The 26,514-nt window shown below is 30.8% G+C and overlaps 1 protein-coding gene across 1 annotated transcript in view; it reads right to left on the bottom strand.

Moving 5' to 3' along the window:
• Tyn (trynity) overlaps positions 1–26,273 on the bottom strand; it is a 53,420-nt gene extending 27,147 nt beyond the window's left edge. The window contains exons 1-3 of the mRNA XM_026628609.2: positions 26,072–26,273; positions 11,193–11,236; positions 961–1,041 (exon numbers count right to left, since the gene is read on the bottom strand). Of these exons, the coding sequence (XP_026484394.2) occupies positions 961–1,027 (67 nt within the window). The 5' untranslated portion in view covers positions 1,028–1,041; positions 11,193–11,236; positions 26,072–26,273. The remainder of the gene's footprint in view (positions 1–960; positions 1,042–11,192; positions 11,237–26,071) is intronic.
• Between the last annotated feature and the right edge of the window lie 241 nt (positions 26,274–26,514).

Genomic DNA, 26,514 nt, shown 5'->3' with positions numbered 1-26,514 from the left:
TAAATTGTCACTTTAAATTCGAGCGTATTTTTTGGGCAATGAAAATAAATTGGCTGTTATCGTCGTCGATGTGAATTGAATTTTCGTTATCAATAATCAAAAAAGAGACATTAGGCCCTAAGAACAAGTCCTAATCCACTTCTCAGACAAAATTTATAGGAATTCGTCCAGCCGTTCATGGTTTAATAACAAAAAATCAAACACAATGACCCTAACATAATATATATTTATAATTGTCTAATTGTAATATTTCTTTTTAAAAAACTATATCGCAACAAAATGACCCGGTGAAAATGAATGAATGATGATTTTTGACCTGGTTTTACAAAAATACGCACAATCTACAATTTACAATAATATTTCCTATATCGCTATTTGTGAAAATTACCCTGAGAATTGAAGTAAGTACCGACTTCAAGTTGAGTGGATTCTAAGCGTATTTACAATGGAGTGCTAGCAAACAGCTCCTGCAGTTTGTTCTCCCATGTATTGTGTGTTAAGTGACTAGTCCATGTTATGTCAACCATTGTTTAAAATGCAAAGAGCGGTACCAAGAATACATAGGAAATAATTCTATATTCAGAAAATTCCTTAAATTCCAACAATATTAAACGAAATTGATTATATTGCTTACTGCTTTTTTGTTTTACTATTACAATTAAAGAATTAATTAGTTACGATTAAATGTTTAATCATTGGTAATTAACTCGTTTTACTTTTAGTGTTCGTAGTATTCAGCGTCGCCTTTGGCTATAAAAGATGCGTTGCTTATGTATAAAGAAAAAAAAACCTTAGCAAGGCGATGAATGAGATATTTGTATCTTTTTAGTTCTAGTGATTATTTTGTCTGTAATGATTTTAATTGTTAATTAATATCTTCGTGGATCAAGGTACGGCAATACGCGGTTCCAATGTACGGTACAATGGGAGGATTCTTATGAATAAACCATTCACACTTACTGAGCACAAACGAACACTGTAGCAGTAATAGGCCTAGCCGCGCCAAGCCCAAGACTTTTCCCTTCATAATGATGTCTGCACCTATAACAAAAGATACGATTTGAAATTAAAAATAGTACCATTAGAAGAAAGTTTTCTATATAATCAATTTGAGGTCACATAAATTCTTAACGTCGAAGAAAATTTGATAGATTCCTCAGTGATTGATCTTAAAAAAAAAAAACATTTTATAACTAACAGAGCTCATCTATTTGGATGACACTAAATCCAGTTCGATAAAAATAACTCAAGCTTTACTTATAAAGACATCAAAATAAATCATATTATCGTTTTTTAAAAATCAATATTTATTGTTTTTTTTTATCGAATGAATAATGAAGAAGCAGCGTCTTCAACTTGTTTGTCCTTACTTGGAATAGAACATACTCGTGTGGTACAAAGCCTATTATGTTATAAAAATACAATTGTAAGGAAGACAATAAATAAAAACGAAAGTCGGTCAGCAGTAAGCCTTGACATTGCCTTATATATAAATATAGATTATATGTTATTAGTCACGAACAAATAAAATTTAAAAACCGGCTAAGCGGGGATACATCTATGTATTCGTACAGAATAAACCATTTAAAGCTATTTTTAATTATACAGCTTATACTATAATTAAACCCTTGTTTGTTTTAGTACGTCGTAAAAATAAATAGTGGCTGTGTTTAACGTAAGCACCACACATCTATTTTTTATTGTCATTATTATCCTAATAAAAATAAAGTTTATTTTATCTTTTTTATTATTAATATGCAAAGCTAAGGTTATCATAGAAATCGTTTAGGTTGACGCATATTTCCATACTAACATTAAACTTAACTAACGTTATTAAAAGCAGATACTTGTAAAATATTTCATCCTCTTTATTTTTATTCCATAAGTTAACCCAAAGATTAACTGTCGTAATTAGAAAGTTAATGTTGTTCATTTTCATTATTTAAGTAAACTGAAGTGTTAATCGCGATATAGATGAAGGTCATGATATACAAATCGCAAGGAAAGCGGCGACACAAATTTTCATTTTATTTTTTTGCATTGCAATATTGCTTTCACTGGGTTTTTTTATAAACAGTCGAATGACCAGTAAACGTGAAAGTAAGGCAATTGTTGTATTCTTTACACCGAGAACAGCTGAAATCATTCTTATGCATGTTTAATGAATCGAACAGCTTTCGATTGCTTTTGTAATGTTCTACTTGATTTAACACATTCAATAGACGAAATAGAGATGGCAATATTTTAATCGAAATGTTTCACTATCATAACAATCGATGTAATTAAGAATACTCTTAATGCATCATCGTAAAAGATGTAATTGCTTGTAAAACTACCGCTACTTGGAAGCACTTTCTCAATTGACCGCATCTTAAAGTTATTCCGCAGTCCGGTTTATTTCGATAAGAGCAATTTTTATCAATATAGGAATCGCACAGGTTTTATTGAGTTATATTTATAGATGCGCGGAAATGTTAGAATTTTATATAAATTAACAGTCAATTATTATTAAATTAAAATATTTCATAAATGACAAATAAAAAAATAACGGAGACACAGCTTCTGTTTGTAAGTCATTTTATTGCGGACGCCTTATTTCAGTAACTTCATAAGGCTCTGATGTAACTAATCTAAATCTAAACCTCTGGTTGGATCAATCAAGTTATTCTGTCAAATACAAATATTTGAAAACGTAGAGGATATTTGCTAACACATTAGTGCACTATATCTCCTATGAAATTGACTAAATCTTCTGATTGCCACGGCCAAAATTCGGCCAGAAGAATGTATTTTTTAAGTAATGATTGCGATATGCAGACTCTACTCAACTGCGAAGTATACAAGTTTGTATTTTTAATTATTCTTTTTCAAGTATTAACTCGAAGTAACAAAAATAAAGAATACTGGATACGTATTCTCAAATCTAATTTATCCATTTTTTTAATGATTAGTTAGTATGCAATGAGAAATAATTATAGTGAGGATGTTTTAAATATATAAGCTATCGCTAGCTTGATTATGTCAAAATAAAAAAGTTATTTTTTTTTTTAAATCAATCCATTAATACTTACCATTAAGATGGGATAATGCCATCTCTGTTTCTAACTGGAGAGCGTAAACTATTATGAACCATGAGTTTTGAAATTTACCGGAAGAGACGCTGCGAAATGCGGTAAACTTGACTCTTAACGAACCGCAAACAATCCAACGGTTTTGCGGTAATGACATTTTGAAGTCACTTGCACGTCTCAAATTTCACGTACTTATTAACAAACAATTCAAACAGGCATGTGTCGGCTATTAAATTAACAGGACATAGTCCTACAAAATTGCTTATTTTAATTTCATATTTCATTTACCAATTAATAAATTCATTCATTAATTGGTCATTGAAATATTCTCAGATAACGTAATTATTCTTCCGTACATACCGTTTATTTTCATGCTTTTATTGTATATTTTTAGTTGTTGCTCTACAGACTTGTTGTCCGTGACTTTGGTGTATCTTATTATTAATAACAAATAATAAATGTGTAGATGTATTTTAATTAAAGCTAAATGAATATAAGTACATATACATAGACATAAAGTAAACAAAAATTTTTTATAAACTTTTATTTAAATATTTTGAAACGTAGTAAATAAACTTTTGAAGTTAATAAATCGATTTTATTTAAAAATATATATATAAATATCTAATAAGAATTATAACTTGTGTCAAGACACCATTATGTATTCTCGAGTTACGAATACAATTAGTTACTCTTCTAAAATGACGATTTAAAACTGCTTGTATACGTACCTTCATGAACAATAATTTGACTTTGTAAATAATAATGTTTAAAAAAGTTCTTTTACTGAGATACAATTACAACATTAGGACTTTTTAAAATATTTCATTAATGACTGATTTAACTAAATAATTTAACCAATATTACTATAAAAAATTATTCAAAGGTACTTGACATATAATGATAATTTATAAATTTTAACGAAAGCCAAATATGATTAAGAAAATAAGTGTGCCAATATAAGAATGCAAGCATAAATGTTCATGTATGTAAAAATACGTGGGAATGACGCAGAGAAAGCCGTAGAAACAGTTACATCTTTACTAAAACAGAACATAATACCTTAGCCGAGATATCCTTTCATTGAAACCTTTGATCCAAATCGACACTCAAGCTTTACTATTGTTTCGAACGTCGAAAGTCTTCTGAATCAAAATGCAAACATACAAATACCGCTATTATTTCAAATGTATGTTATTGTAATTGTTACACGCGTTCGGAGTAGATAATCTCACAATCACTACATTTATCGATTCAGTGCTTAAAATGTTAGATGAGAAATGAGACGGCTCAGTAGTATGGTACATATGAATAATTATTTAAGATCGCAGTTTCAAATCTGGGCAAGCGCCACTGAATTATCATGTGCGGTTTTGGTAATGAGATGTACAATGGGTTATTGTACATCTCATTACCATTGCGTTTGAGAGCCTGGTGGAATAAAAACCAAACGTTATTTTCACAATGCCATTGACATTTTCATTCATTTAAAGACTTACTTTATTACACACATTAACTAACATACTAATTTATATCAAAATGTAATTTTTTTATGAACGCATATTTATAAAAACATTTCAATATATGGATAATGATAATATAAAGGATTTACTAAATTGCCTTATAAAATATTCTCCATATTAATAATAATATGGATAAGATATTTGGTGTATGACGATGATTCACATATATAAACTGATTAAATTATCCATTATTATCATACGAGCTTGTCATCATTTAAAAAAGGAATATTAAACTTAATCGAATTAGATGCAGATATCTATAAAACAAACTTTGTCCACTTTAAAAAAAAAACAAAGAAACAATTTCCATCAAAACTCTCTCTCGTATCGTATCGCATCTCGTAAAACTTAAAATGAATTAAAACACTATACAATACCGCTATACTAAAACGTATGTTTCATTTTCCTTAAAAATATGAAATTATTTTCACTGAACTTACACAAAGAAGAACAATATATTACAAAATAAATTATTATAACAGATCCGTAAACCGTTAAGTTGAAAACGAAACAGGGCGTGTCGCAGTCGTAATGTTAAAGCGCTATTAACAAGTGTGACTTGTCTCGCATAAGTCACGTAATGATCGCAACAGTTACATTACTATTCAATCTTATTTCAGGATTGCACGAAGAGAACTTACCAATAGTGGATAATAAAATGTTTAAAATCAAATCTTAATAACAAACAATATAGAATCCAACGGCCTTGGTCTTCACGAAGTTTGTATAACGTCTCATAATTAGTGTAACAGTTATGTCACAATTCTCTACACGATCGTAGTAATACCGTGACGTGTATGCAACCACCGTGTAGATGCGCTCTTAAATTGCCCAAATTAACGGTGAATCCGACTTTTAAGATATTTAAAAAGACATTTCCAACCAAACAACTATTTCCTACGTTTCGATTCATTGACAACTTTTTATGCGTAAAAAAGTATTTCCTGCTCTACGGTTAAATCAAAATATTTTCATGGCTTTTTTATGAATGTGAAAATTTGAATATGGAATGATATTTTAGTGTTTTTAATTTAGTAAAGTGGAGTAAAGGAATGAAAGAAAAGTCAGACTGAATAAACAATTAGCCTGTAGATTTTTTTTCTTTGTATTAACACAATGGACACTTGTTCTCATGCGGACTATACAAAATTAGCGGCCAGTATTTTAAAATGTTCCCATTTGCACACCTACGCATTATTTGCCGAGATGTGCACAGACAATAAAATTACAGATTACAATAGAACATTTCCTTCCTCAAATAACTCTAATTTCGAAATCAAAATTATTATCTTCAACAAATGCGCAATCAATCTTTTTAAAAAGTTCAAACTAAAAAAGTAAAACTGAAACGAACGGTTTTGACCTTTGCCTCTAGAATTTAAAAGGAACTGTACTGTAATGTTCTCATTAGAAACATAAAACGAAACCTATAATCCTGTATATTGACAAATCATTCAAATCACTCCCCAATTACTGACCGTGACCGTCGGCCGCAGATGCGAACAATGGACGTGTGTCGGACGGCGTGGCGGTCAGTGGCACAACAAACGGTAGCGGTCACGGACATAATATTATCGGGATTATCTATCTTAATTCAAAAAGGCGTTATTATCAATGAAACATTCTTTGAAATAGTACATTTTCAAAAATTAAATATTAACAGTTTTATATACAACGTGACCAAATTAAGGTGTCAAAATATTACTTGTCCAATTCTAAGATGTACTCTTCATTTAATTTCAAGCGTTACGAAGTAATAAACATACAAACACACATTTTGGCATTTACATTTATCAGTATTAGCCGTAAAAAATCTAATGTTTTGCATCACATTCGCTCAATCCATGAGAACATGGCCAATTTTACATGCATACTAGAAAGTGGTTTAAAAAACAAAATCAAATACAGTTGTAATGAATATTCTAATGCGGTCAGCCATTGAAAGTTTTTAACACAAAGAAGGCATTCGCTTTTATAGAGATTCCATACACGGATGATAAGGTAATTTTAAGGCTTTGATCTCCACCGCGGTCAAAGCGCAATCAGATAAGCTTATAAAGATAATTTTGAAATAAAATAGACTTAGACTCGTGCCGATTACGTAATCATTCATTTATGTCTTAAAAGGGCAAAAATGTAAAAAAATATTTTTATATTTTATTATTTTAACTGTAGAAAATGTATTTCATATTTATTACATATAAAATGAACGTTAGTTATATGAAGATCTAATATTTACATAGTCAAGATACAGCTCCGTATCTCCTTCCCGGTCCCTAAAGACGAGACGAGATCTGTCAATTCGTCTCACAATCAAGTGTAGCGTCTACTATGAGATACAATGGATAGGACGGTCGGTAACGGTACGGCGTTATCTAGACAATGTGTCAGACAGGTTGTTGTTTGACCCAATTCTCTTAGAACTGGGACGTTTCTTTGTGAAATATTTAATAATGATTTTCACGAAATATCCAGAGACTGTCAATTCACACCTCGACGTATAACTTTCACTCTCCAGATTTAAAAGTATATGTTTATATATATAATTGTATTTCAAAAAATATTTGTTGTTATTAATAATTTAACTGAGTACGTTAAACAATTTTGATCGTTATGAAGTTCATCGAATATTCTCATAGTATCGCGCGCGTTAAATTTTAATTACATATAGGTACCTGTTTCGTATTGATTAAGGTTTATGATTACTTCCTTCCTTTCTCAATAAAAAGAGTTTTTTATTAATTTATCAATTATTTAATCTTGTTATTCATTTGAGAAAACAGCACAGTGAGAGTTGAATGAATGAAACGAAAATGAATATGTTTTTCTATTTTATACAGGAAACGTTAATTGTTTCTTTTATATATAGGTATATAATAATTAAAAATGAATAGTTTATTAAATTAGAAGTAATAATTAATGCTTGACAAGCATACTATTGTTCTTAAAGATGGGTATCTAAATGTATATTAACATAAAAATAAGGGCGTCTATGCAGTTTATTCAGGAGTTGCATAAACATGTAACATGCAGAATAACGCAGTGTGTCCGAGCAGAGTCATTTATTTAGACAGCGCTTTGCATTGTATGGTCCAGACGACTTATTTGTTTTATGCAGTGAGCTCGCGTGTTTATCTTAGGGCTCGCCTTGGAATGCAGAGGCTTTGTCGTGTTACTGTCAGCACTTAACACGTGGCCGAGTGTACGTAGTGATAGCTGTGACATTTATAAATGGGTTAGCTCTGCTAAAAGTATAAATTATTACAGTTCTAAATTTACATACGAATATATTTTTATCTTAATTTTCGAATATTGTACGACTCGAGATGCGAAACATCAGAGTGCTTTACGATCGAAACAATTTTTTCACCAAATTTCGGCAACTATTTTTATTATTAACCCTTGTCAGTTCACGGAATCGAGATAGTTGGCATACCGTTGTAAAGAAAATTTAATGGATATCACTTCTTTACTTTTAAAAAAATAATTAAGTGTCACGTAAAAATACATCAAATTAGTCCAAAACATTTTCCAATCAATCAAGTATCCTGACTGAAAAATTAAGAACAGGCCTTCTCTGCTAGAGAGGTAGAAAAAACTAAAATGACCTCTAAATATGTCGAGAAATGAAAATGACAAATGATTCTCTGTCCTTTTTAAACCCACACATGAAAAGGAGATGGCGATATATTAAGTCCTGTCAAATTAATTCAGCTTAGAGATTGTGTACAACAGAATCGGTGCCATTAAGTCATTCGTGTATTTCATTTATGTTATAACTGGCATTGTCCGCCAATAGCATTCGCCCGCGAATGTTTAGTAAATAAAAAATAATATAATATAATTTTACGTCACTTCTCATAGGCTCGATTTTTAATGTTTTATTTATGAGATGGTGACATTGGTGTTTGGGCGAATGTTCCAGCGTCGTCTTCTAGGGACTCTGCTGACATAATCGTGCCTTTCTTTGCGTGTTGTTAACATTTTTATGCAGATTTTTTACAAGAAAAATTACCAGGGTGCGATACTTCGGTTTTATAAGAATCAACTCAAATATAGTGTTATTTATAGTTCAATAACTATTGATGTATTGATGCTATTTACATAATATTTTCGTTATACACTAATAAGATGTATTATATATATAATCATTACATGTTTAAGTACATATATTAATTGTAGAACATAAATAACTTATTACTCATTAACATTTATTCCATTAGATCAACAGCAAAGTTTAAAAAAGTTGAATAGATATTGTTTGCATATTTAAAACAAAAAAAAAGACTACATCATAATATTTATCACACGACGACTTTTAAGCCATTCGCTATTACCTTAAGCCACAGGCTCTTTCAAAACAACAATATTAGTACGTATTATTCCCTTTTACTACTGCACTTACATGCGTATAAAAGACAGAAATATGGCAATAGAGATGTCTACTCAAATATATGATTACAAACTACTATATTGTGATAGGTCACGATCGCCTGAGGTTAGGTATATGATAGACGCACTAACGAACGATTTAGTTTTACAGAAAATAATGCGTATTCACAGATAACACAAAATTGTTTTAACGAATATGATATATTACGAATACATTCATTAGATTCAAATAAATATTTTTATTTCCGAAATAATAATTTCATTAATAAATTTATTGATAATATTTAAAATAAATGCTCATTTTTTAATCCACATACAAAAAGGCAAAGACAAATCAGTTCCGACTTTTTTCTCCTCTGATTTATTTTCAACCGATTTCCTATTTTTTATTCTTTGGTTGGTATTATTTTATGTCAAACTTGTTAGAATTGCATAATTATAAATAAGTATTATTAATTCAATTATTACAGTCACAAAACAAAATTGCCAAGAACGTATTATTTTGTAGCAAAAAAAATATTACAAGTTATTTTTAATACTACACCACATTTACTTTTATTCGAATGGTATCTAAAAGTGAAAGTTAATAAAAACTTTTAGTATTTACAGAGTAATTAATTGCGACGAAAAATAAAAAATAAAATTATAAAGTGATATTTTATGTAGTTTTCCTTCAGGCGTTATCATTGGTAAGAAATTCGATTATGAGACTGCGTCCGCTGTCTATAACTTTCACTTGTAATTACGATTGCGATTCATTTATCAATCACAACCATGGACTATAAGTGCAAATTCAATATCAATTAATCACGTGATGCCTTCAGCCACCACGTCCATTACACTTAGATACTCCATTTAAATTATAAAAAAAAAATCTTCTTAATCTATTTCGAAGGAAGTTACGCTTAATATACTTATTATCCGAATAATATAAAAATTTGACTGTACATAGTTTTAGGTATAGTTTTTTTTTATATATATATCGTATATTTTTACACATAGGTCATTATGCTATAACAAAATAGCTTAGACGGTAAGATATATTGCGCAACCATAGATGATAACTCGTAAAAGTATAACTAGAGGTAAATGGAACAAAGGAGTAAACAGTAAAAAGGTAAGTGGAATGAGAGCAGGGGAATGATGACGGGCGACGTTAGTACGTGTGAAACTATTTGTTTTAGGATATAAATAAATAAATAAATATTGGACAACATCACATACATTACTCTGACCCCAATGTAAGTAGCTAAAGCACTTGTGTTATGGAAAATCAGAAGTAACGACGGTACCACATACACCCAGACCCAAGACAACATAGAAAACTAATGAACTTTTTCTACATCGACTCGGCCGGGAATCGAACCCGAGACCTCGGATTGGCGTACCCATGAAAACCGGTGTACACACTACTCGACCACGCAGGTCGTCAAATATCTCTTTGTATAATAACTTACAATTAAAATAAATTAATGATATCTCATTATATCGTATAAAATTGCCATCGTTCTTATTTTAAATTAAAATACTTTTCAAGTAATTTTTCTACTTATCGTATAATAAGTAATTATACTAAGTACAAGTGATACATATGTTTATTCCTTCACTTTCTTGTTACAACGCGCACTCTGTTCCTGATGAAATCAGAGCTGTATCATAAATATACATCATATATTAAAATACAAAACCTTGCTAAATTACAAGTAAGGCTTTAGATTCAACTAATAAAAGTTCGTACCCTCATCTCACATCGTCTCAATAAGCCGATGTTACTTGGCCATAAAATAAGAAGCGCGGTCTAGACTCGTTAAAAGAGAAAAAGGGGCAAAGTTCAACTTTGTCCCAAGGCAAATTACAGTCACGCACAGAATATTATGCTTTTTAAAGGTCATTTGGGTCGAAGGTTAATAATTTACTTTTTAGGCTCAGGTCACATTAAAAAGTTTTTTTTATATCGTATTACATATGTCAAGTATATTAAGCTTTGTGCAGCCTGTCTGGGTAGGTACCAACTGCTCATCATATATTCTATCACTAAACAGCATTACTTGGTATCATTGTGTTTCGGTTTAGAGAGCGAGTGAGCCAATGTAATAACAGGCACACATGGGCTTTGTGCTAGTCTGCCTGACTATAACAAATAAAAAATACCGAACGATGGTTCGTAGATGTACTTACGAGCAGTAATAGGAAATGTTCAACTTACCAGAAATGTGTGCTCAAATATATATAATATTCTACAGGCAGTATCTGTAACAAAAAATGAATTATTAACTACATATTATTTTTGTTTAATTAATAACTATTGCTCTAAAGACATGACTCAAGATTAATTATATTATCAAGAAACAGGTTTTGTTAGTTTTTTTTAATGTTTATTTTGGGAGTAGCATTTACAAAATAACGACGGCTTACAGCCATTAGACGAATTAAGGCTGTTATTTAATGTATTACATTTACTTTGACATAAACCATTATGCCCACACTGTCCGAGCAAATTCTTTAAACTTAGAACAAACCTTAACTAAATTATGTAAATACAGTAAAGTTGTACTAAAAATTTAAAATAAATTTATATTCAATATATTAGAATATTAAAATTATGACGAATGATTTGGTATTTACAAAATTTGACATAAAACGAATCGTGGTATGTGAAATAACGATATAAATAAACCAAACTTTTATATTAAGCAATATCAAGGCTTAACGCTAACGAACTGTTAAGTTTGTCAGTATAAATACTTTCTCTTATCACAGGTATTCAGTCACCTGAAATAATAAACCTCCAGCAATCGTAACCTGTCGAAACAAATACGAATTAAAAGTAGAGCGTGTTTACTTTTCGCCGTAAAAGTCAATAAAGTTCTACTTTCTACTGCTCTAATATAAGGCAGTTCCATTTCGCATACAAATAACGAATTTGTCCTATGTACGTAGGTTGTGTTATGTTATGTTGGGTGTTTGTATGTTTAAACAAAATTGAATATATCATTTTGTTTTCAAGAAATGTTTCAATGACATAATATGCAAAACCGCTGTAAAGAAATCTAATCTCGGATTATTTTTTAGAAAGACGAACAAACTTAGAATTTTCAACGAGTGTAAAGACATAAAATCTTTTTTATAATATAAATTATTTTGTAAAACAATAAACTGCTCCTATGATTATTTAATAGTCATAACTATACTCACTCGGTAATTTTAATTTTATAACAGTTCTCTTATGTACTTGCAACAATTTGTGACCTTAAAATCAAACTGTCCAATAGACGACCAAATCTCCTACGCACGTACTCGTACTCGTATATACCTGAGCGACGAGAGAACGCTCAAGATATTTATTTGCGACGTTGCTGTGGCGCCGAGTTGTTCGAGCAAATAATGACTCGACATCGCAGTCCGGCCTGCGTCTCTTTGCCACGGCATGCTGCATTCCGATCGCCTAACACACTATTAATTTATCAACCAAAATTTCTATCTCCAGCAGTGATACATCATTTAAATACCATCATTTGTATAAAATATCTTTAATGACGAGTAGCAGAAGAACCATTAAATTACATATGCACAGTTACACGTTGAAATTTGTTTGCTCAATAAAAGACTTATTGGTTGCATTTGTAAATAATAACGGTATTAATGAATTGGTAAACCGCGCCTTGTTTATAAAGCGACGATAAAGTATAAAATAATTATATGCTAACCGTTCGAAATATTTATTACACTACAAATACGGTAAGATTGTGGTTTTTATGGTGGCCGAAAACGGTTTATTATGATTTTATTTTTTTAAGGAAATTTCTACGGTCAAGTGTGAAAGTGCCTCCACACTATATTACTGGAGCACGATGTCCGACTATTAATCTTTAGTGGTTAATGGCGCTGAACATAAAGTGCGCTCGACGCATAAGGCTCGACTTAAAAGCTTGTTAGAGCAAGTATTGTAAATAAATCAAGGGGTTCGGTCGTTTTGTTTCATGGTTTAGAAAATGAGATTAGAGGCAGGAACATAATCACCGGCGGCGGTCGTGATGGAGAAAAATAAAAAGGTTTTTGCATTGAAACATTTCCTATCGGCTTTTCGCTCGTTCGCTTTTATCCCGCAGCTGATCGCGCTAGACAATGTGGTGGTGCGGGGGGTGTGGAGGGGGGATGCGGTCGGGAGGGGTACGTGCATGACCGCGCAGGGCGCAATGACCTTGCGAGCACATTCCGCTCTTCCGACGACTCCCGCGACTCTCCAGACTAATCTAGCCTATACAGACTCTAAGCCTTAGATAGTTGCGAAATATAACGAATCTTCATTCGTAAATTTAAGAACTCCTAAATTTATGTTATTTACCTGAGATTTTTTAAAATAAAACAAACAATATCCAACTGTAAATATTCGTTTGCCATTACTAAGACTACTTTTTTAAACGTATTTTAATAACTCGCACGATATTATGCAAAGCCTCTATAAAGAGAGCTAATTCTTGAATGGAAGACAAACAATACATGAGAAAGGAAAACTAGGTTATTAACCTTTCTGAGTGCACACAGAGCAAACGAACTGAGTAAATAGGAAATTTTACAATCAAATAGGCCAACAGACGCAGAGTAACTTACATCAGTTAAATACTCGTAAAGCAAGTTCACCTAAATAGTGTGACCCACGTTACTATTTGAAAACTGAAAAAAAGCAATAGAATCAGTAAAAATATTATACAGTTTAGTGGAAAAACTTTATAAACTAAATTGACCTAAAAACCCATAGTTTCACCTAATGATGCGTAACTGACGCCTACACGAAGCAAATTGGATGATAAGCTTCGCCTACTCAGGAAATAACGGAGCAGGGCCAAAATTATCGAAACCACAGGCGAATGCGAACCGTTTTAAAAGAATTTGGAATTAGAATAATACCCACGCCGAGGAAAAACCGAGCGTAACACAGTGTTTTCACGTTTACATTTCATCACAAACATTAGAAGCCTTTTACCACCGATAAATACAAAATCATTGCGAATGTTATTTTTACACACTAATTATATTTGGTTAAAACGTCTATTCGTTGTATATTGTCATGGCTGAACAATATTTATCGAGATCGATGAATCTCCAATAACCCAATAAATAAATTATTATAAAAATATTACAATCCTTTTCAAGGAGCCAAAAAATAAATACTAATCACTGGTGCAAATAGTATCTTAATATACTGATAAATAATTATCATTGGGCTTTAGTTGTCTATTTTAATACATATTTAAAGACAGTGATGAATTAAGATATATTAAGTATAATATTATGAATATGAATGAACTAAGATTTATTAATACAATCAATCAATTACTTTTGCAGATAGCTCCTATCATAAGATTGGAATAACTCATCATTTCAAAGAGCATTGACATCATTATGTCGTGACTCGAACAATATTGTAAGTGTCACGGCGTTTTTCTAAAAAAAGAAAACTGTTATTGTAATGTCTTTCTCAATCCCATCAACACTTCATCGATGTTAAATAATTCTATAGAAACTAAAAAGATTGTAGTTGATAAAAGTCAAAGTTTACTAAATAATTATCATTCCTTAAATTGTATCGGATCTCACGAATTTCGTTGTGAAAATTTTATTCCGTTAATAAGCAATAAGTATGTATGTATTTCTATTTTCAATTAATATAATTGGATATTTGTAATCAAAAACATTTTTATTGGTCAAATTCATTATTAAGTATATGAGGGTTTTAAGACTACTCAATCAATATTATCAGGTTAGGTCCAAACAGTAGACAAAATATACAGGACATGACAAGATTAACATATATCATCCCGGCAGATAATTTGTTAGAGTTTAACAGTCCAGCGCTGAGCGCGGGTCGGTTGACCAGCTAGTAAAATTTTTAAAATAGACGATTCTAACTATCGCGTTTGTATGCTCATAAATTTTTAAAATAAATACGACTTAGCCATTAGCATGTCATAAAGTCTTTAACTATTAACTCTAAAAACTTGAAGTAGGTAACTATAGTTCTCTTTACATAATTCGGCCGTCACGGGGCGCCCGGTAGATATAAAACATCAAAATAAATAATTATAATTAAAGAAAACTAATAAATAAATATGTAATAAAAAAGTATATTTTTCTTATTATTTTAATAATAATATAGTAACGAAACATATAGAATACGTATCATGCAAGAGAGAAACGGAACGGTGACGGACGTAGGAAATGACGTGGCGGTATAGGAATACGTCATGTCGCGTTCCGTCACGGCGTACGAGACGGTCCTCCCCCGAGGCGCGCCAATAGACATTTTCCATAAAAACAAACAGATTAGAGAAGAATGAAATGGGAAATTAAAGTTTATATGTATAAATAATATATTATTACATAAAATTAAATAATCTTCTGAAGGTTAATAAATGAAGTTTTAAAACATATAACAAATACTGACAACATCCAGCTGTGTTACTATAAGTTGAATCAAAGTAAACCTGTTTTTGTTACGTCGATTACATATCAACTTTACCTAGAAGGCTTGTGTTTTATTACCCTCATGCATTCATTCAAATACAATTTTTTACGTGCACTACTTTTGCTACGAGTACAATCTCAAACCTTTGATTAAAACATAAGACAGTTTCTGCTGATATTGAAAATTAAGATGCTATTTCATTTTAATTAAAATTGAGAAAAAATCTTATAAAATAACCGTTCCTTTTACGTATCTAATCAACAAAGCCATTCAATATATGACACCATGAATAAACACTCTTGAATATTCACCCTCTGACAACGACAAGTTAGAATGAAACTTAGAATTAATGATCTAGACACGACTTTTTTTCAAACAATTATTAGCAACATGACAATAAAAAGACAACTAATCATGAATCGACTGTGAGTCGTTCCCGCGCAGATATTATGAAAAAATGTATACGCTAATGCATTTGTTAATGTTAAGCTATGGGAATGAAGGTAATAAGCGTTACCTGACAGATGCGAGTAATTATCGCACAATTAGACAGAACTTACGATCATAATTAACATATCTGTTATAGCTTTTTTCTTTATTTCATCCTTATTAGGAATATAACATCATTACTGAAGTACATTCATGTCTAAACTATAGTTTATATTATTTTCTCTGACTGCCTCGTTGGTCTAGTGACTAATTTAGAAAACTGCTGACTTTGAGGTAGTAGGTACAGACTCAGATCTGACTAAAAAAATTGTACCCGTTAGAGTTTTTCCGTCAAGATTAGTTACTACTGAGAATTTATTAGCAGGCCGAAGTTTAGAATTTGGCCACTATAATTCCCCGTTAAGAATGGTCGGCGTGACCAAAGTCATCAACATTATTTTCTATTTCTGTATGACGTTTATTAGCGTTAATTATACGCAACACTTAATGTCCATAACAATTTTTGTACAATATTTAAATATTTGAAAGCAAAAATAAAAATTCTAGGTCTAAAATAACAGTCAATAATTCAGTCAACGTTCACAACCAGTTTTGAAAAAAAAAATAAGTCATACAATTTCATTTCAAAATTAAATTGCAGTTCAATCGGATCTTCGATCGCCGAAATCGTCGTTCTCATTCCCATTATTTTTATTTCTTATATCGCAAATAAAATAAAATATCCTAAATTACTGTTTTAATTTCTCGATAAATACTTTTTCAATCAACGATTTCAATCAATTTGGCGATTATAGTCCCTTTCGGATATACAATTACCGTGATTAACCTGTTTTATGACTAAAATAAATATTAGCGATTTGTTCTTTAACCAATATAACAATATTTTATACAAATAGCTCATTATCAGTATGTGCTAATTGTTGATGATAGCATGAAACCACATAAATCTTTCAATGTAGAAGACCCGTTAGAATTCTTTTTGCGAGGCGACGACGCTCCGACACGCTATTGTCGATTTAACGCCTGTAATTACAAATAAGTTGACTGTCCATATAAAAAATAAAAACGATTAAATTTCAATCTTCTGCCTATTTCACGACCATTGTAATTTAATGATTTCATACCTCCCAACATAACTGGTTGTATTACTTAATAACATTATAAAACAAATTTAATTATACTGTTTGAAAAAAAAAAAAACAAAATTAATTATAAGATTATTTAACCTGATACATAATTCGATAGCATAAACGATAAAATATTCTTAAAACGCGTTGATGTCTTTTATATTGAAGTACAGGTATTATACTCATTATAAGATTGATGCATATACTTTTTATAACAATGACATAAATACTGTAATTACTAAAATACTTGTCACTAAAATATAAAACTGCACGGCTATATTGTAAAGTAATATGCATGATTAACGATGCAATCTATCAAAATTAATGTCAAATTAAATTTATATTAAGTTTTCTAGCCGTATAGTAAATGTCTTATCAAGATTATTTACAATCAACTTTATACGACACGTAATCCAAAAAGATGAAAGTCAGTAAGCACTTAACCCATTAATAAATGTCTATCCTTGGTATCGTATATAACTTTTTTGGAAAATTATGACAAAATGTTCTAAGCTAAAGGCTAATGTACCTTGTACGATAAAAAAACTACCAGACGTGGCTGGGAGTACATGACTCAGGATTTTTCTTCCAATCGATGTTTCCGGATGTCAAAACGATAATTACTTGTCTTGTCTTATTAATGCTTTATTTTGGTAATCTATAAATGTTTATATCATTCGGGTCCTAGTTTATGTTTCATAAAAACGAACTGAACTGTCGAAAAAATAAATTTCGTTAGTAAAAATAATTTTCAACAATAAATGTTTATGCATTAATACTTAAACAAGCTCATAAAAAGCTCACAACCAATAACATAAATTAGTTTCAAATTTAGTTAGTTATAACGTCAGTCGGAATTCGCATTTAGTTGGGCTCGTAGAATAATGAGCATATCCTATTTATTTACTTCTATTATAAATGTCGGATGAGATTCAATTTTTATAATAGCTTATTACAGTCAATAAGGCTTATTACTAACAACTCGATCGTATCTATCAGGAGCGGGAACATCCTGGGGTCGCTGACCTCAGCCATTACATAACTAGCATCCCGCTCACGTCGCCACTCGCACCTTGTCATAAAACTATTTATTAATGATCGTCCCTTTCAATATATCAATGAAGTAACTTTAAAGTTTTGTTTATATTAAATAATCATTAATAAACCCACATGGCAATGACTTCACTATTAAATCTATATACTAGTGTTTGTTCAATGGTCGAAATACGACATATGTATACAAATTCAAGCAATTTCAAGCTTATTTCCATTTTCTTTACTAAAAACACTAATGCTCGTCAATTGTTACCATATAAAAAGGAAGAATATCGGTCGAGAAACAAAGGAAATAGAGACACTGAACTCTTCCATCTTTTACTACTTATTTAATGATATATTAGTAAGTTAATTTATAATGAAAAAATATCTTTAATTAAACATAAGTCATTAGAGTGAAAGTAACGATTTTCATTTCATAATACAGTTAATGTTGAGTCATATATCATCTTAACATTCCCAATATGATATATTTCATTAATAAATTACTTTCGAAAAAAATATATCTATTTTGTTATTATTTTTAACGATTTTAGACATAAGTAAGAAATTCGATAACAGCGAACTAATACTTGTAGTGAAGGCACAAAACCAAGAATATTTTTTTTTCGAATCGGTATTAATTTCTCACACAGGTTAGCTTAAATTATAAGAATCCAATGCTTATATTGCGGTAAAAAGTGAGTGCGGCGTATCGAGACCGCAGTGTCCCATTACAAGGAAGAAATGTTGATATGAAAGAAAAAATACATTACTATTTCTATGTTCAATGAGTGAGAAAGTATTTGAAGATGGACGAGTTATGTTCGCTCGTACATCTTGTATTTCTATCGCTTTATAAAACACGTCACACTGCAACGTCAAGTTTTTATTATTAAAGAATAATGTAGACAATCTATCTGTTCATAAATACTTACATCGTAGAGTACTCATACTCGAAGGAGAAAAAAAAAAACAAGTAAAAAAAATATGTTAATGATAAAAGTCCTTTTGGAATTTTTAAAATAGAGGATAGTAATTAGATCATAATGTACTTTTAATAATACTTGATTATACAATACGTAAAGTAACATTCATAAATGGAAGGAACACGTAAACTATTGATTACAATTTTGCACTGTATGATTTAAAGATTTCCTACATAGTAATTGTAGGAGGCCGGTCAACTTGGTCATGCTCTAGCAACGAGTTGGTCAGAACTTGAGAGCGGAAGCCGCAGCTTATGCATACTTCTTCTACCTTAGAGCCTTGAATATAGAGACTATATTATTATATGTAGTCCCAAGATCTATAGACACCATTCTCAGGCTTTGCTACGCGTCACTGCCTGCTATGCAACCGTAGCGTCACACTTCCTTACTTAGAATGCTGGGTATACTTATAAATACCAGTTTGATTCTCTGACTGGACGCTGTATATAGTACTTATTTAGAAATTCATCGATATACAATGTGTTGTATATATAAGAACTTATTTTAAAAAATGACAAAAATTTTAGTGACTAATTTGTATCGTACTAAAAATTGTGCTATTATTCATGAACTTTCGAATTTAATGATCATTATCAATATTGTACTAAAAATATAAGAATATTTTAAAATATGTTATTTAAAAATACGATACGTTTAGCGCTTTTAAAAATAAACTTAAAATTTGATTCTAAGTTCGATTAAAAAGATAAATATATAAATAATATCATTTACCGGTAGCCGGAGAATGGATTTGGAAAACATAAACATATGTATAACAGTAATCAAAGATATTTAGTTTCACTAATTCCTTACTTAAAACTATTCTATACATGTTTAACAGAGTGAGATTAACAAAGAGTTACAACCACTTTAACAATTTATGTTCAATAGTTATCATTTAACATGCAATGCTGTGTTGCTTGATGGGGATGAAGCTCATAATTTACATAAAGGTAGAATTTCATTATTGAACATTGATAAATCAATTTATTAAAATAAGGCGACCGCGACGCAGCAATGGTTAAGTGTAACCAAACACAAACGCAGTCACATAGGTTCCTACAACCTGTTATTTCTTCTGGAAAGTGCGCTTACAACTGTGAGTGAGTCTATTATTCTCTATACCTATGATTGCTTAGGCCTTTCAGGTGAGAGCGGTCTACATCGTGTAAGACCATTGTGAGCATTCCAATATTATTGTTCGACACGAATATTTAACATTTCACAATGACGTTAACTCGTTATTATTTACTCCTAATAACTCTTACAAGATATTTCCTGTTGTATTTAAATATGGAAATATTTTTTTTATCATAGGAATGTTTTTAAACCAAAATAATATATGAGGATTTATTTTCCCAAATGCTTACAAATGTACGTCTATTAAGGTGTGTGTTAGTATTTCTATGAAGTAGTTACTTAAATGATCAACTCATAGTGAATTCATGACAACATCAAATTTACATTTAGGTTAAAATTTATATTCCATGTAAAACGATGTTTGAATTTAAATGAGACATAATTGTAACGTAATTTAAATGTATACATACTCTTTTTAGATATCATAATATAAACTATTACAAATTCATAGACATATTATAAAGCACTCCAATTATTACATTTTATGACAACGTTTTGAAATTAATCTCTAACATACACCGTATGGTGTATAGCTTAGAATAAAGCCACACTGTAAACGTATAAGCGAGCAACGTATCTGTAATTATCATACATGAAGCTGCGAACAGCTAGTGTAAATTGATTCGTTCGATTCTTTCGGTAGCAATCAATACAAATCTGAGTAAGCACCGTGTTATTGGAGAGCGGCCTTAATCCGAACAAAATAATGCGCGGATGTAATTGTGGTATGCACCGTACGCGTCCCCACTACTTTCCCTCGACCCAGTGCCCTCTCTGCCGTAGTGCCAGCTCGACCCACAACCGTCACAATTCCGTAAGTCTCTCTTTTTAAGCCTAGCTCAGACATAACCTTGCATTCATCTATAGCTTAACAAAAAAATAATCTAGATACAGCCTATTTCCAATAAAGATAACAGGTTAAAATGCCTTTATGCGTAAAACTGTTCGATTGATTAAAACAAGTTCATTGACAAATTATTTTAACACATGTGTAGCAATAATGATAAAATGAAAATAGGTATAGAGGTGTGTAATATAATATACACGTACATTGTTAACATTCTTTTGAAAGTTACAACTTATTTCTTAAACAAATTACAACTTAAATCTTAATTTTTCCCTTAATGTTCATATCATTTTACACATTTAGGCTAATATACAAATCAAATTAAGCGTTGAATCATTGCACGTACAATATACAGTTGTATCTAACAACATATCTATCTTGATTTTACAATTTGTCCAGGTCGCGGAATGATCACAAGCAACGTTAAGATCGCTAAAACGTGATATGTGCATGGGTCCGTCGCTTATGAGTCATTCGAGAGATACAGGACAGTTGACAACTAACAGTCGAAAGTCGAAAATTACCCGTAATATGTTGAGAAAGTTTTATCAGAATAACATCGATAATAATTGTAACCTTGTTCTTAAAACACTATAAAATAAGTAATGATAAAGTACAAGGAACCTATGACGTCTATGATATAACATCAACGAGTCTACGATTACCCGCCATGACGACTCCAGATTGCATACTTCCAACATAATCAAATAGCCATATAATTCTATCATAAAATGGCACTGAAAATAATAACATCTTTTTTTTAGAAGTCTGTGAGCTTGCGTCTAAGCCGCAGTAAGCAAAGGATAAAATTACTGCAATTTGAAGTCATCCGAGATACTAGAAGTCTTAAATTACACATTAAAATAATTGAATTACATGTTTCAATAGACAATAAGTACGTAATGTTTAAAATTCTATTTATTCGAGTTTATTTGGTTGTTAAACAATCGCAATAAAATATATGACATATTACCTCGTTTATTATTTACATCACCTTTATGTGAGCTATTTTTTCAAGACTGACTATATCATTTATTTAGTTTATACATTAATATTATCTCAAAAATAAAATAAATCACAAATAAACTAAATTAAAATGTTTATTTTTTAATAATAAAAATTAACTAAGAAAATAAAATTATACATTATCAAGTTAGACTTCTTCAATTAAACTTTGCACACTCTCGGAATGTTAATTACAATATAAGAACGTAGAAGTACCAACATTTTTCACAGACATATCATTTCGCGGCCGCGTGTCCAAAGAGTACAGTTAGAAGAAAATTTTTAGAATTCCACTCTTTTGGTTTGTGCGACACGACATGTGTGCTTACTGCGTGGGTCGATATTTTCGTGACGAAGCGCACGGACGCCCTATACGGGATTTAGTATTTCAAACAATATTTGTTTAGGTCTTTAATTCAGAAAAAAAGACAATGACTCCTTTCGGAAATTTTAAAAACGATTTTTGTTTTTACATTTTTAAAATATAAAATTAATGAATAATTAACAATTTTAGCAGCATCGTTAATTATTACAAGCTTAAAATATATATTTTTTGACATAGTATGTGTATATATTACTCTATTGTATCTGTGTGTATATTGCACATAACGTGTAGCTCATACTAAATTACAATGATCTTCCTACAAATAATTTCTCTGATTATCTCTCAAATAAGCAAAAGAAATGCTCAAAAAAATAAAAGTAGTTTTACTTTTGCTCGTTTAGAAGTTGTAAAATACTAAAAACAGTATCATTTTGACAATTGTTATTTTCGCGAGTATATAACGGTAGTTAAATCTGACAAAACGACACAAATATAACTTTCACTGAGAGTTTGAATCACGTAGCTGGTGAAACATTACTATTGTGTAGTGTAATGGATTTGCCACAGTGTCCCGTGACTCCACGCGACCTACAAATTAAAAAACGCGAAAGTCTACCTACTTCTATAAAAATACATATATATACATATATATATATATATCATTTGTTATACACGCATCGATTTGACTATATAGATTATCGTCTAATCGTCATAGTCAGTGTAATATATATGAAAACATTAGAATATCTAATATATAATCAATGCAAACGTCAAAAATTTATAATGCATCTTTTGACCTTAAGCGAATATAGAGAGATGCCCCAGTAACCGACGTCAAAAATGTAAATATAGATCTAAACTGAAAGATAAACATCCCATCCAAGGCAATAACATATACCGCTATCTATTATATTTAAATGATATACATATGTATATGTCGAAGGTAATAAATCTTTAATACCATCAATAATTTTCATTTCGCACACTTTCACCCAACATGACATGAAGGTTTCTTTTGTTCAACACAAAGTACTTGTGACTATGACATGACATATATGCAAGTTTAAATCATAGATAATGACACGTAATCCCGCCGTGTTGTCCCCGGGTAATGTATCCTTGGTAAAGGAACAAAGATCGGTAACAAGAGGCAATAAATTACAGTGACAGATGACATCAAACGTTTCTAGCGCCGTAGATACAGCTGCTGGAAATTGCACTCGAAAGCCATCAATCACATAACCCTTGCCAAGTGACCACATTGAGCAAGGAGGATTGTATTTGAAAGAGTAAGATGGAATGAATGAAGGTAATCAAGTATATTTTTCATTCGAACATATAAATAAAGTAATGCGATCAAGTTTTATCCATTCGAAATCCTTGTTAGATTAAAAATACGCTTTATGTGAGTGCTTCATTTGCCCTGTCATAATTTTTATAATAAGATACCTAAGTATTGGTCATATAAGTTTAATAACGATGACTCAAAAATATTCTAGACAGTATATATTTATGTTTTAGCTCTGTATTTATCAATATAAAAAGTGCAATGATATTGCATAAAACCCTTTTAGTGTCTTATTAAACAGGATTACATGAAAAAAAAAATTAAAAACACATCATATAAGAGTTTTCAAGGTTGAAATAATTTGGGAATTCCTCATCTAGTTCCATAAAAAATCTCATACAATATAACATGTACGTCGTATAAACAAGAAATGACTGAATAAACTTAAAGCGATACGTATCTCCAAACTAAGTTTAAACTGTTATTGTTATCTCAGTTATAAATAGTACAGCTATACAATATTTAATAAAGTATTCATCATAACTGGGCCGATGTGAGATTTGGGAGCACATACGGTCAAGGTCGCCTGCACTTGCCCGCAAAAAACCAACTGGTTGTATGGTTATACGCCCACTCATATGATCTTAGTTATGTTTTTACAACGCCTCGTCACTAAGTTCACTGAACGGATTATTTGATATTATCCTTTTTGTATAACCCATTATTCCACCGACTGTATTTTTAAACTTCGTATTTATGTGTAAAATATGCATTAATATTGTGCTTACGATAACGGAAAATGCTAATGTTCATTATTAAAATTCTGAATTATAATCCATATAAATTTATATTTTAATATAGAATATTCTCAAATTAACATAAAATATATCAATGCATACGAATGGTATCGGATGATTTGATTAGTTAATACGAATAAGTATTAAATAACGTACATTATTTAAATATATTTTAACAAATGTAGACATTATAATATACAACGGAAGTTCTTAAATAACAAAAAAATAAGGCAATAACCTTTTATTATCTAACATTTTTTAATATAAGCCCAAGTACAACTAACTTGTCTTAGAACCAGTTCCGAATTAAAGCCTTGTCCTCGTTAAGTTGTTAATCTGTTTTCTACGTAATAATAATATATGATATTTGCAAATATCCGAAATCCAAAACGCGTATAAAATCATAGTCTAATCATAGTGCTAATCAGAATTACATCAATGATTTTATACACATCAATACGTATGGTGGAGACCGAAAGGAAAGTAATACCATCGTAGTTTTTACACATTGATAGGCTGTTTTTTTATAAGGTACATACATTAGTTCGTAGGAAATAATTGATTAATAGACCGGTGAAATGAAACTTTTACTTTTCCCTCACGAAAAAAGAATATTCGAAGCTATTTGCTATTATTATAGGAAAAAAATATATAATCAACAATAGCGTTCTAACAGTTACGAGTGCATGTAATGGCAAGACCGTCACGTAATTCTCTGGTAATGACAGTAATCATTTTATCATCTTCTTCCCAATAATGTACGTTTACCTATCCGGGTAAAGCGCACTGCACCGTGCGAATACAATTTATAACGCATAGCTTTTATATAATTTAATTTTATGGTGTAATATAATTGCGTTGCATCAACGTTGAAATATTGTAATGGAACTTTAATTCAATCTCCTCTGGTACCTCGAATATACCATGTCTGATTCACTTACGTTTTTGTCATTGAAGATTCCTAGAATATCAGTGATACGATTTTCTGAGTAACTCAATTTTCTTTATATATATAAATGTTTTAAAATACCATTACTTTTAATATTTTAGCAATGGATGAATGGTCTGTTTTATTAAATTTAAATAACAATTTGAAATAGATTACTGAAATCGCCATTATGAACTATTTGTGCTGATTTACTAAATGCTGAAATATTAAATAAAAAAATTTGAGAATATTAAATAAAACTGGCCTTGTAAAATTGAAATAACATATTTCATACGTATAAAAGGATTTACTGATTATTATTTTATTTAACTTTTAGTTTTAGCTAAATGCTTTGAAATATTTAGCTAAACACTAGAACTATCATCATTTTCTGAGTTAACCTCCATATTAATGTAAATACAGAATACCAGTAAGTACTACAAAGGAAACCATTAAAAATAGAACGATAGATACATCTTTGCCTTTATCTTCTAATGGCATTACATTGACTTTTATTGAAATTTGAAGAAATGTGACATACGAGGTGATAGCATAAGCTTACAATCGTAGTAATATATATGAATCTATAATTACTTCTATAACTTATATGTTTCGAATTTCATATAAAACATAAATGAAACAATTTTAATAATAATCATACAATCTATTTTAACCACAAACATACCTGTGACAGCTTCAAGGACACCAATAACACGAGCAAGTTCAAATTAATACACGTACTGTCCTTTAAAACGCGAGCACTAAAACCTAAACCTAACCCTACTGTGAAGAAGAGGCAGAAAGCTCGCGATACCGGCACAAGAGAGACGGGCGCGCACACGGGAGCACGCAGCCGAGGCGTCTCAAACAGAATGAAACGGTGAAGAAGACGCCACCGTCTTTTATAGACGTGACCGTAACCTGACGCCGGATAACGGACACCAACGGGCGTAGGAGCCATGCAACTTTAACTCTTCCAACGTACGCATAACATGTATTTTTGTTTTGCAATCCTTTTGTAACAGATAGATCGAATTTTCAATAAAGCGCCCGAAGCTGAACACTGCAATTTGCTGGCTCTAACGCTGGTAAAGCCTGAATAAAGCACAGGACAACGGAACTCTAAAT

This window comes from Vanessa tameamea, chromosome 5 (genome assembly GCF_037043105.1).
Source record: "Vanessa tameamea isolate UH-Manoa-2023 chromosome 5, ilVanTame1 primary haplotype, whole genome shotgun sequence".
Taxonomy (NCBI): domain Eukaryota; kingdom Metazoa; phylum Arthropoda; class Insecta; order Lepidoptera; family Nymphalidae; genus Vanessa; species Vanessa tameamea.
The sequence above is the reverse complement of the archived record's forward strand: the minus strand, read 5'-3'. Positions and strand labels throughout refer to the sequence as shown.